Here is a 12,999-nt window from a genome sequence, read left to right as displayed (position 1 = left end):
AAAATCAATGGCGCTATAGGGGACATCAATCTTAACAGCACAAGACCCTTTTGCTTGTCTCACCACTCCTCCAAAGCTCTGAATGAATGGTTAGGCGAAAGATGAGTGAGAAAGAAAGAGAGAAAAGAGAGAGGAAGGAGAGAAAGAAAGAAAGAAAGAAAGAAAGAAAGAAAGAAAGAAAGAAAGAAAGAAAGAAAACAAGCATGAAGAACTGACAGTGATCTTTATTGGCCTTTCCCTCCATCCATCTCAAGGGGTTATGCTGTCCTTTGAAGATTGTGTGCGTTTGACAGGCAGCCAAGTGGCCAGCCATCCTAATTCACCCAAAACAGACAGAGGTTTTTAGGTAAAGCCTCAGAAGTGCAGCACGGCAGCTGTATGCAGTTGGCATCGTGCTTGCATTTTCTCTCCACTTCCAAATATCTCCCTTTCTCTCTCTCTCTCTGGATGAGAGAGAGGATGAGAGAGACTGAAAACAGCGCTCCTCATTTCAACAACAAAAAGGCACTTGCTTCGTTATGGGGGACACATGAGACGCACACCAAAAACATAGCAGCAAGGTTCATTGTCTCTGACACTGACTTAAAGGCTGCCTCCTCATAACATTAACATATATGCAGATAGGCAGTGAGTAAATGAAAGCCTCAAAAAATGGGAGAGATCAAAGACGACAGAATTAAGGCCAAGTAATGAGGATCTTGGCAAGAACCCTGCAAATCTATTGATTGTTTGGCAAGCTGTATGTGCTCCTGCTTCATTTCACCCTCTCTCTATACCATTTACTATCGTGTTTCAAATTCACACAGACCAGGCAGTGTGGGTTTTAACAAGCCTTTGTGTGGCTGTGGTTCCAGTATTAGGTCTAATCACTATCTAATTTACAGTGCTATGATAATGATCCTTGGCATAGGGAACAAGAAAAGAGAGATGGACAACAAGGAAGCCCATCACATCTCTACATATTTTCAATAACATAGACATTTAGTTCAATTTTATCCAGTAGAAGGGCACTAGCAGGATGAAATGTGAGATTAATCCCAAAACCTAGAAGATTTAAACCAGAAACAAACAAAAAAAGCTACAACATGTATGAGATGAGATTAAAAATGTGCCACAAGCTGGGAGACAGTCAGTCAAACCAAGATTACATCAAATCTCCATGTTTGATGTCACATTCAGAAACTGTTTGGTTTAAACTATTTGGTAGACTTGGTTCTTTACTAGAATTGCTACCATTACGTGTGTTAGCACAGCAACATGAGAATGAAAGGAACTGGGATAAGGGAAAAAAAAAGAAAAGAGTTGGCTGAAGAAATATTGCATTAGAGCAGTGGAACAGATGAGATCAGAGGGAAAGAATGAAAAGAATTAGCCTAGATAAGGCAGATGAAAAGGGGACATGAATAAATGACGGAGAAAAGAAGACAACTACCTCCACGGCTCTCGCTGTCAGCCGGTTTCACCTGGATGGGGCGAGTCATCTGGAGGAGAGAGAAGAAAGAGTAACAGAGGTTAGCGCTGGTGACTCGGGCTGCCGTTGCTAAAACAAGAGGCCACAAACCAGAGGTGTCAAGACCCTTTCTCCCATACATGTTCTGCGAGACTGATCAAAGTGCCTGGGCTAGAGAGAAAAAAACAAAACCAAAGCACCATCGTGCAGCTAAGTGGACCTGACACCATGGTGTATTTTCTGCCTGTTATTCAGTGTAAACACAACAACTCTCTTTCACACACACATAAAATAAAGTGTGTGTCTGTGTGTTTTTGTGTCCATTCGTATTTGTGGTATTTCATGGTAGGTGCACGGAGAAGTTGCAAGGCTGCAGATGTGTGTCTAAGTGATAGAGGCCGAGGCAGTCCTACTAAAAGTGAATCCAGCCAGAGAAGGAGAGAGATCAATGCAGGCCTATTGATCCAGGCCCTTGGGCTGTGGAGAGTGTCTGGCTGGGAAGGATTCTCTGATTTGGAGGCTCACTCTAATCCACTGGACCCTGATAAGAATGGCATTGCCTGGATTAGATGCCTCTGTCATCACAGTCTTTGTGTCACGCTCTCGTTTACCTCCTTCTTTTTTCCATTATTGTTTTTCAAGATGAACAATTTCACCAGACAGAAAAAGTCTGAAAGATCTTGTTGTGATTTAAGATATGTTTGTTACAGCTGCAGCACAGTTTCTTTTAAAGTGAACACATCTCCTAGTCACATTATACACCCACCCACCCACCCACCCAACACACACACACCACACACATACAGTATGTATAATATGTATAGTGTATTTGTACTGTAGCAGAGCATAATGCTTGCAATATAATTGATGTGCACTGGTCTGATGCCAGCGCCCCTTCTTTGATTCAGTCAAAACAAAAATAGATTTAACAATTTAAAAAAACACACATTTCAATAAAAATGACGGCCAAAAATGACTCCAATTTATAACAAGATTAGTAGAACATAAAAGCAACCTCTTGACTGACTCAACCATTTATAGTAAACCATTTGTAGCTGCTATTTACGCATATTTTTATTGCTGGAAACTATTTGCTGTTATTGGTCATTCCAGTCAGATCACTGAAAACCAAAATTATGTATATGTATATAGATATATATATATATATATATATATATAGATAGATAGATAGATTGATAGAACTACCTACATATGTATATAATTCGTTCCATCACCCTGTCGTGTATCTTTTTTTCTGTTCAATACCAGAGAAGGGCTGAAAAGGTCAGATTTAAAGACAGGGCAGTCCAATAAAAGCATGACATGTTCAAGGAGAAACAGCATAATGGGATTTTAAAATGTCTTAATAACATGCTGATATATGGGGGAGAGGGCCAGGCCGATTCATTAAGTGCTAAATGTATCCATCTTCACCTTGAGGAACTGAGTAACCTTCCCTCGCTGAAATTATTCCATAAATTTACCCATCGTAAATAATAACTAGCACTGGCTAAGTCTTTGTTGGAAAACAGGGAGGAGGCTGCGCTTGTGAAGGTTAAGGTTTTAGCTCCTTGTTTCTTGCCCCCCCCCCCCCATACCCATCTACAAGTGCTTTCTTTTCCTTGCACAACACTAGCATAGTAGCCCTACAGTATGCTAATGCCAAGCCACAGGGCGCACTGCTCCACAGCATGTACAGATAGATTACAGAATCAACCGCGACACAATCGCACACGTGTTCAAAGCAACCTCTGAGACAGAAACACCTCTGAATGGGGGGGGGCATCCTCATGACAAGTTCACAGATAACTTTACAACACAGTGAATCTTTGAATTTGCCTTTGACATGTCAAACGGACAAAATGTGCTTCCATCCTGCCAGCTGATTTTTTTGTTCAAACGCACAAAGGAGTAGGCTGAATTGGCGGCTGTGGCTCCTCTGCAATGCTATGATCTCAGCCGTCTCTACAGGGTGCCTGTGTGTGGGAGGCAGCTCCCTCTAAAGCTAGTTACTGTTCAGCCTCCAACATGCCAGCTTAATGGTCTATTTACTTGCCCGAGAGCAATGCATCATGGTCCTGGACAGTCGCTGCGGATGACCCTTGTTCCATTCTCCTTGAACACATGTGAAGAAAATTGTGTAATTCCAGCTGAAAATGAAGTGCTCGTCGCAAAGCACACTTGTACTACATGCATGCGCACACACTGCACAGACCTGGCAACTTTAAGTAAAATGTATTAAGTGCTGCTGTTGCCAAGGAGACCATTCATTAACTCCAGATACTGTGGGCCATGTTTTCACGATTCTCGACACACCCCCAATCAACACAGTCAAACGATCACTGCTGCTCCCTGTACAAATAACAACACATTTAATTGTAATGCTTCTCAATATTCCAATCGCTGAGTTAGGGAGTGGTTAGGTGAGAAAGGAGGAGTCACAAAAGAGAACCAGAAGAGGAGAAGAAGATAGTGGAAAGCAACAAGAGATTGGAGAGAAGGGCAAGAGAGATACAGAACACACACACACAGAGAAAGAAGAATGCCTGCAACTCTTAGATAAGATTGCTTTGCTGTTGAGTGGCGTTTCTACTGCTCTGACATCACCCTCCTAAAAACACTGAAAAAGTTGGTCATGGCCACACCCCCAGCTTCCGACTTGACCCCCCCCCCTCCTCAAAAGCTACAGACTCAGAAATAGTCCATCCTAAGGAAAGCTCATTGTGGGACAGGCTCTAGTGGCTGTAATTCTTCACCAAGGCTGAGTTTTGGGTAAGAGACTTCCGATTTGGTATAAGGGGGCCACTAAGGTCTATATAAAAGCATCCAAAGAGCACCATGTCATGGGACCTTTAAAAACCAGTGTTTTGAATGTTTTAGCACTACATGTCACATATTGTTTACAGCACTGTCAACAAAATTCCAAATGCTAGTATGTTGTTAAATATGTCTTCCATTACATGTATGTCAGCAACGTATGAAAACAAACTTGCAGGCAAGTAAGATCTGCAAGCCTAATAAAAAAGGGAAACAAAAAAATAAAATAAAATAAATTCAAAAGTCAAGTATAGTGAACAACGTGTGGTCATGTGACTCATAGGAGGGGCTGGGTACCAAATTCATTACTTTTTAGGCCCCGACCAAATTGTATCTAAAGTAAAATGCCTGGTCATTCAATACCCAATTTCAACATGTAAGGAGTAAATCTAATAGGCATTAGTTAGTCAATAAGCATTAAACATGCTCCTAACAAGGTTGTATATTATTTTGTCAGGTCACGCACAAAGAATTGGCTCACGTAATAGGAGCTGGTTAAAAAAAATAAAAAGATATGTTCCGTAATGTGTAATGTTGTAATTTATTTTTGTTTTATAAAACTGGTAAAAATGTGTTGTTTAGGAACCGGTATCAAAATCCCGATATTGCTACCGGTATTGATAATATTTTTGAACGAAACCCAATCCTACTCATGGTGCATTGATGTAATGGTGAGAGGATGAGTAATGATTTACTATGTTGAAGAAACATCAAACATGGATACCTTTCTAAAGGACCTTAGTGACATTTTTACAAATACATTCAGTGATTTGCATTAGGTTCTTTTGTATCTTAAAGGCCAGGTTAACGGTAATGTGAGATGAATGTTTTTGACTGAAAAAATAAATTCCTCCAATGACTCACGACAACTTACATGGCGTCACAACTTTCAAATAAGGTACTATTCTTCTTCTCCCTCTTCTAGTAAAAAAACAGAGTTTGGGTTTTCCTTGTACAAGCCCTGGTCTTTTTCTCTTTCTAACTCAACAAGCTGTGCTGCTCTAAGGGCTTTGACAAATCTATAGTTCCATATGCTTTTATTAGGCCGTCTCATTTGCCCAGTTAAGCCTTGAGTCAGTTCAACTAAAGCTCTTAGCACTAGTATGCTACTGCTTTGTGTGGAGGGCGAGGCAGAAAGTACATAATGCAGGGTGCAATGGACCTGAAATGTACACACATGATTGGTTTATCTGGGGTTTTATTTTAGCCATTTTTATTTTTTGACTTAAACTAGCTACAAATGAATATGCCTACATGTGACCAGTCCTAGATTAACATATGATCAACGCATACATCTAAACGTTCTCTGACTTTATCAGTATCCTGGTACAGTTTGGCCTGGCTGGGGAGCTTTCTACTGAAACTATTATTAGCCACAAAAAAGACCAAAGGCCCTGCGCTCCAGCCACAAAAGACATCCCACTGTCGGATTTCAAATTACAAAGAGCGAGTAAAGGAACTGCAGTCAGGACTTGGTCTGTTAGTAGTGTGGAGGATTTAGAGTCTACTGTTGGCACTATCTACGACAGTAATGAGTTCATGACTAGTAGAGGTTAGCGGGATTGAGCAGTACAGAGTCCCAGACTCCACACTGCTGGAAAAAAAACCCAGAGAGGACCAGTAGCAAGACAATAATGCTGCTTTGGAAAGGGTTTCAAAGAGCTGGTGCAATTCCAAGCCCCAAAACTTTGCTAGTCTTTAACTTTCACTTCCAGGAGAATGCAGTAAATCTTGTCCTGGTTTTGCAGAAGCTCATTCCTCAGTGGTAAAAGTAGTTTTACAGCAGTTATGCAACAGCAGTTACTTACAGTGATTGCAATAAAATAACTCTAATAGCAATGCAATATGTGCGATGTCTTCTGGCTTTCACTCAGGTTTAATATAGAGTAATGTTTGTCTTGGGATCATTAATATGTATTAGCGGGCCATCAAAGCTCATGTTGCTCCATTGCTCAGTAACAGGAGCATAAACAGCCCCCTTCTGACTGGGCCGTCTCTGCTGATATAATTAATATTTCCAATTATTGATCTGAGGGAGTGCTGAGTGGTGGCTGTCCGGGGGCCCCAGCTCTAGCTAATAAATCTGTACTGTATACACAGTACAGGAAGGAGACAAAGAGAGTAGAGAAGGAGCCGTGGTGTGATGATTTATAGTTATGAAGTGCTTCATTGCAATCACAATAATTGTTCATCAACAATAAAAAAAAATAGCAAATTACAAATGAAGATCAAATGTAATAGGCTTAGTCGAGCTGGTTAATGAACTATTTCTTAATATTGTAAATTAACTGGAAATGAAAAGACATCTTAGCCCGGTTACATAAAAATCTGATGGCATTATATAAATATAGCTTTGCAGTGAATTATTTCATAATGCATTCCTTTCAACAAAACAATGCCCATTTTGACTCAGCTAATAGAACAGTGCGGCAATATTAACAGTCTTTGTGATGAACGGGTACTCCAGGTTTACTTCTGGTTTGTCTTTGTTGTAAAGTAAACGACACACAACATCGTTTACATGGCACTAGTTGCCCTGCGTAGTAGAAAAGAGCAATCTTCACATAGCATTTTATCTCTGGGATTTTCAAGACAGACAAAGGTGGAGAATGGCCATGTTGTTGTCAACGCCTGTTCTCTGGGGGTGGGAACCTCTTTGATTCGATTCCGATTCAGAGGCCAACAATTCGATTCTACACAGATTATCAATGCAACAATTTTTTTATGTAAGTTTCCATGCGTTTTTTTTTTTTAAACATACATATAAAGCTGAGTTTTTTAGATTTTGACATATGCAGTCTTCATCACACACAAGTTTTAATGTCTACTGTGTTTTTTTTACTTTGTGGTCATTCCATGCTTAAGCCTTAAACAAGCTTGTTAAAGTTACCTTCTCTCACAGTGATCTTCCACAGTAATGTCAGAGGCTCAGTCATGTTTAAAGGAGGAGAATTGGCTTCTTCGAACATGAAACATGAGGTAGTCAGATGTAATGTAAAAAGTAGATGAACAGCCTTCATGTGTTGTGTCGGACTCTTTCCAGGTGCGGGTTGGCCTCCGCCAGGGCTGCGTTTGGTCACCAACAATGTTTTTAGTATTTATGGTCAGGATATGGAGACATAGTCGGGGTGGGGAGGGGTTGCAGTTCAGTGGGCAGGGGATCTCATCGCTGCTTGTTGCAGATGATGTGGTCCTGACGGCATCATCGGCCTGTGACCGTCAGCACTCACTGGATCGGTTCACAGGTGAGAGTGAAGCAGCTGGGATGAGGATCAGCACCTCTAAATCTGAGGCCATGGTTCTCAGCAGGAAACTGATGGAGTGCCTTCTTCCGGTAGGGAATGATTCCTTACCCTAAGTGGAGGAGTTTAAATACCTTGGGGTCTTGTTTGCGAGTGAGGGGACAATGGATTGGTCGGAGAATCGGTGCAGCGGGTGCGGTATTACATTCCATTTATCGCACCGTTGTGACGAAAAGAGAGCTGAGTCAGAAGGCAAAGCTCTCGATCTACAAGTATGTGTTCGTTACTACCTGATGACCGAAAAAACGAGATCCAGGGTACAAGCGGCCGAAATGGGTTTCCTCAGGAGGGTGGCTGGTGTCTCCCTTAGAGATAGGGTGAGAAGCTCAGTCATCTGTGAGGAGCTTGGAGTAGAGCTGCTGCTCCTTCTTGTCAAAAGGAACCAGTTGAGGTGGTTTGGGCATCTGGTAAGGATGCCTCCTCGGCCGGAATAGGTGGAGAGATCATATCTCCAACCTGGCTTGGGAAAGCCTCGGGATCCCCCAGTCGGAGCCGGTTAATGTAGCTCGGGAAAGGGAAGTTTGGGGACCCCTGTTGGAGCTGCTCCCCCCACGACCCCATACCGGATTCGCGGACGAAGGTGGATGGATTTGTCCTTTTATCAATGAATCAATTATCCCAAAACATTGAATTAGGGCTGGGGCACTATGGATTTTTTCTTACCGTCGTCGAAAAGCAAGAAATTCCCGCGGGAGTGCGGTATACCGTAACCCCCTTATGAGCGTAACTTAGAGCGAGAATGGCAGGGCGCCTTAAGTGAGTGACGTCAGTGCCCCTGTGGTCGCGCAAGGAGAGCGAGCGGTAATGGACGGAGTAGAGTATGAGTGGCGCTGTGAGGAAAAGCGAGAGGAAAAAGTGATAGCAACGATGATGGAAAGTGAGATGAAAGTCAAAAATAAAACAACAAGCTTGAGCTTCTCAAGACACAGTAGCTTTATCTGTTGTCAATACCGCCGGTAAAGTGAATGGCCTTACCCGGAAAAACATCGGCTTAACCCTTAGCACAGTGTTTCCATTTCAGCTCAATGTGAGAGTCTTTACTGTGTTTTGCTGTCATTTACGGCCACTCTGCTATATCTCCTGTCCTCCGAGAGCTGACGCTTCGCAGCACAGCAGTCTTAGCAGCTGAGCAGACAGAGAGCAGAGAGGGCGACTCGGCCGTCCGCTATAACTGCTCTCTCTAATATAACCAATGTATGCTGATGTAAATGTGTCCACGTCCACCTCAGTCCAATGGACTGTCCATCCTCATGTGCAAAGCTGAAATGACGAGCAACTTAAGTTTTCTTTTTTTCTCTCCATAAACTGTTGAATTTAGGATAGAAGACAGTTGATAACTACACAATTAATGCATTCATTATATTTTATATCACACAATATCTGTTCTCCTGTAACTTTACAAAAAGTAAAAAATAATCAAAAAATATGTGGTGATGGTGGGGATGATGTCATCGCCGTGGTAGTGGCAGGTGACCGCCGGTATTGCACTAATGCGGTTAACCGTCCCAGCCCTTAAATTAAAATGTATGTATGTAGTGCTGTCAGTTAAACGTGTTAACAACGTCAATTTTTTGATTGCAAGATTAACGTTGCTTTTGGCCTCGCAAACTTTGTAGTTCTTTCACATGCTGTTGCAACAACTAGTAACGTTAGAAAAACTACAACACCACACCCGATCTAGCTACACCGGAAACAAAACAACCGGCACACCGCACACACTTGTTCGGGTGTGCAGTCTGCTGATGTTGATAAGAGCATTACAATGAGAAAAATAATTGGGACAAAAAAATAGAGGGACATTTAGAATGGATAAAAATATGCGATTAATTGCCATTAATTGCGAGTTAACTATGACATTAATGCGATTAATTGCCATTAAATATTTGAATCGTTTGACAGCACTATGTAGCATATGTTATTTCTGCGTATGTTATTTCTGTACATGAGAGATGAGCATCTCCTACACATCTGGGTTTTCTGAAATTTAAAATCTGCTTGAATACACATGCTGTTATACACACGACATGCTTATATAAGTAAGTGTGTGTGTGAGTGAGTTATGTGCATATCTGACTGCAGAATGACCGTTGATGTACTCAAGCTGTAGCTGCCCTGCCCTGTTTCCAAATGCTGAATCTATGTGAGCATGTCCATATATGCGGTAAATTCATGTTGGGAAAATGTTTGTGCAAGGGAGTTATGATCTACCCATATGTGAAAATGTGCTGGGGGCAGCGGTGTGGTTGTCCTGATAAGAGGCATCAGTCAGTGCTGGGGAGATGGCAGCTACTACAAGCTTGGGGATTCCTATCAGAACCAACCGGATTTACAGCTTGAGGCGCTGACGTGGACTGTCACCTGCAGACCTCAGCTAGTCGTAATCATCACATTTCTAGTTCTAGTCCATATTGCTAGATCCATTTTGAATAGTAAAAAACATGCATCATGTAAAAGTTGAGTTTTGTCATTCAAAGACAAACGATACACCCACTTGTTCAGAAAGTGCAATTGGTTTTAGCTTTGTACTTAATTTGCACAAATAAGTGTTACTTTTTTCAAACGCTGAGTGGCTCCTTTTGGAAGAAAACTGTTGATATCCTTCTGTTACACTGAATGCTTCTTGTACTACACAAATTAGCAATGAGGCCCCTGCTAACTCACAAACATGTGCGATCTGTGGTACCGTTACTACTAGCACCACTGCTACATCTCTGATAAGGACTATTAGACCTTCTGTTGTCTGATGCCATCCAAGTTCTTGTTTATCTCTTCCCCCAAAACACTAACTGCCTCCTAGGAACAGCCTGAAGTTCATCTACCGAATGCTTTCCCAAAGGCTGTCCAAACCTCTCTATTATCATTGCTTTACTAGCTGAAGTGGTTGGCCAGCTGTCTGACTGCTACAGCCCTCATTACACAGACAGCAGAACTCAGCTCAAATCAAGATTTCATTAAGGTGAAATTCACACATCAAAACCACCTCATTTGTGCCGCACCATGACTCAGCAGACATAGCATGGACTGATGTTGGTTCTCATCAAACTCTTTATTACATCTGTATAGTCTGATTAACTCCAAACAATATAAAAAGCTCACCCTCCACCTCCAACTTTGCTTATCACTTTCCCAACCCCTCACATGCACACTGTCACTCGCTCTCACTGATTATGTCTTCCTGTCTTGTGGAGTATAAGCTCTCCGCCACTACTCTGAGTCCTACAAGACTTGTGCAGTGGACTAGGGTATGTAGGTGACAGAAACAGGGTGCAATCATGAGGGGGAGTAGATAGGGGGATTGAGCTAATACCTAAATCCTGTCCTACTGAGCCTGTAGCGGGGCGTCCAAGAGATAAAGAGAAACAGAGGGAGAGAGGGGTAAGAGACCAAGAGAGATGAAGAAGGGGGGAGGAAAAGGATGGTAAAGAATGACAGAAATGGGAAAACTAATTAAAAAAAGATGCTTGAGAAGATGTAAATATTGAGACAGAACAGTGGGTGGGGAATTATTAATAATATATTAAAACATTTTTTTTCTCCCTCCCTTGGCCCTCATTCTCCTCCACTTCCTGACTTATGAGCCACACTTTGGATATCAGGGGAAGGGCATCACTCCCAGACATCTTTGGCACGGCTGCTTTTCAAGCCCACAGAGCTATTGACATGGCGTGTTACTGTAATGCGTGAAGCAGTGGGAGACTCATTGTAAATCTGTGTCAACAAATGCTGGAGCAGCAGCAAGCTCAATCTCTCTCCCTCTCCCTCTGTGTGTCTGCCTCGCGTTGGCTCTCTCTTGCATTTACCGACCTATCTAATGAATCTTATCTGCACAGCACACTGGAGGCTTAAGCTTTTGGTGGGCTCGCATCTTCCACACACACACACACACACACACACACACACACACACACACACCACACACACACACACACACACACACACACACACACACACACACACACACACACACACCACAACACACACACACACACTCTCTTGCTTTCTATTCTGCTCGCTGTTGATGTGGTTTACGCTCTTCAGTTCATTTTGAGGAACTGTCCTTACAAAAGATAAGATCATGACTACAGACACAACCCAGTGGCTTCAGAAGGGCAACATCATGCCAATCCCAGCATGCGCCATGGTGAGGGTCCGGAGTGAGCAGGAAGTAGCGAAATGGCAGAGGATGTGTTCCGTGACAGAATTACAGATCTAGACTTGTGTGAGGCTTTAATGCTTAAAGGTGCCCTCATGCACCGACGCCATGTTCCCTATCTGGCTACTGCCTTGATATTTGCTTTGAAGATTATGTCCTGCCAGATTGTCAGTGAGTTACAGCTACGGTAATGAAGTACAACATACTGTACAGCATGTACGCATCCTCGCAGGTACTGGACAGTTAACAGACAGTCATGAACTGTGACTGTTCAAGTTGAGTTTTAGAACCTGTTAAAGCTTTGTTTGCAGAAATACCAAATCAACATAAAAACAGACTTTTTGGAGAGTATAAGAATTATAAACTAAATACTCATGATTCTGTTAAGTCATTCTATCTGTGGGACATTTTAGGGTATGGAGTGCCTTTATCGAATGTTTGAACTAGAAGAAACATGCTCTGCGTGTTTTTTTTTGTCAACACTTCACTCTCATGGCCAACATCATATTGTATGACTTGGCTGTGCTTCCGGTGAGCAGACACATTGCTCATGTTTCCTCTCAAAGCCACAACTATTTTTATTTAGCTTCGTTTTGTTCTGCAGCGTGTCTAGTAAAGCCAAAGTATGCCCACACAAATTATGTGCCATCTTACTTTGTACCACCCGGGCTACAATTTCTCCAACATTTTAGTTGCTTGAGTTGAGTTCAAGTGTGCATGCATGTATAAAAACAAACTGGTGGAACCAATTTGACTTGAAGCAAGCACTGTGATTAGTTGTTTGTAGTTAGGATTAGATGTGATTTATTGTTGTACTTTCAGGTGCATTAAAGGGATACGCTACAATTGACTTACAGAATCAATTTACTGAACATGATTAAATTAAGTTGTAGTAGAAGTTGATAGTTATAATTTCAGTTTCTGTACATTTGCTGATTATTGTGCAGCCCTTCATGCACTCAACCACACTCATACAGGCTTACACACACACACACACACACCACACACACACACACACACACACACACACACACACACAACACACACACACACACACACACACACACACACACACACACAGCATGTTTCCTTTCCCTCTGTGTAGAGCCCAGAATGCTTCTGCTGCTGTCACAGCAACTCCAGGATTGTGACAGATTACGGCCCGCTGCCCTGACCAATAGGAGCCAAGAAGTGTTGCCTGCCCACTGACTCATAATTCTTGGCATACCTATGCCGAGTTGACATTTCTTTAATGGTCCCTAGACCTCCAGTAGGCA

At 42.2% G+C, this 12,999-nt stretch overlaps 1 protein-coding gene across 18 annotated transcripts in view; it reads right to left on the bottom strand.

Annotated features, from left to right (window-relative positions):
- Window positions 1-12,999, bottom strand: part of celf5a (cugbp, Elav-like family member 5a) — a 192,538-nt gene that overhangs the window by 86,323 nt on the left and 93,216 nt on the right. For all 18 annotated transcript variants that reach the window (XM_032525658.1, XM_032525660.1, XM_032525663.1 and 15 more), the window contains exon 3: window positions 1,433-1,481. In XM_032525658.1, the coding sequence (XP_032381549.1) occupies window positions 1,433-1,481 (49 nt within the window). The remainder of the gene's footprint in view (window positions 1-1,432; window positions 1,482-12,999) is intronic.

This window comes from Etheostoma spectabile, chromosome 9 (genome assembly GCF_008692095.1).
Source record: "Etheostoma spectabile isolate EspeVRDwgs_2016 chromosome 9, UIUC_Espe_1.0, whole genome shotgun sequence".
NCBI lineage: Eukaryota > Metazoa > Chordata > Actinopteri > Perciformes > Percidae > Etheostoma > Etheostoma spectabile.
The sequence above is the reverse complement of the archived record's forward strand: the minus strand, read 5'-3'. Positions and strand labels throughout refer to the sequence as shown.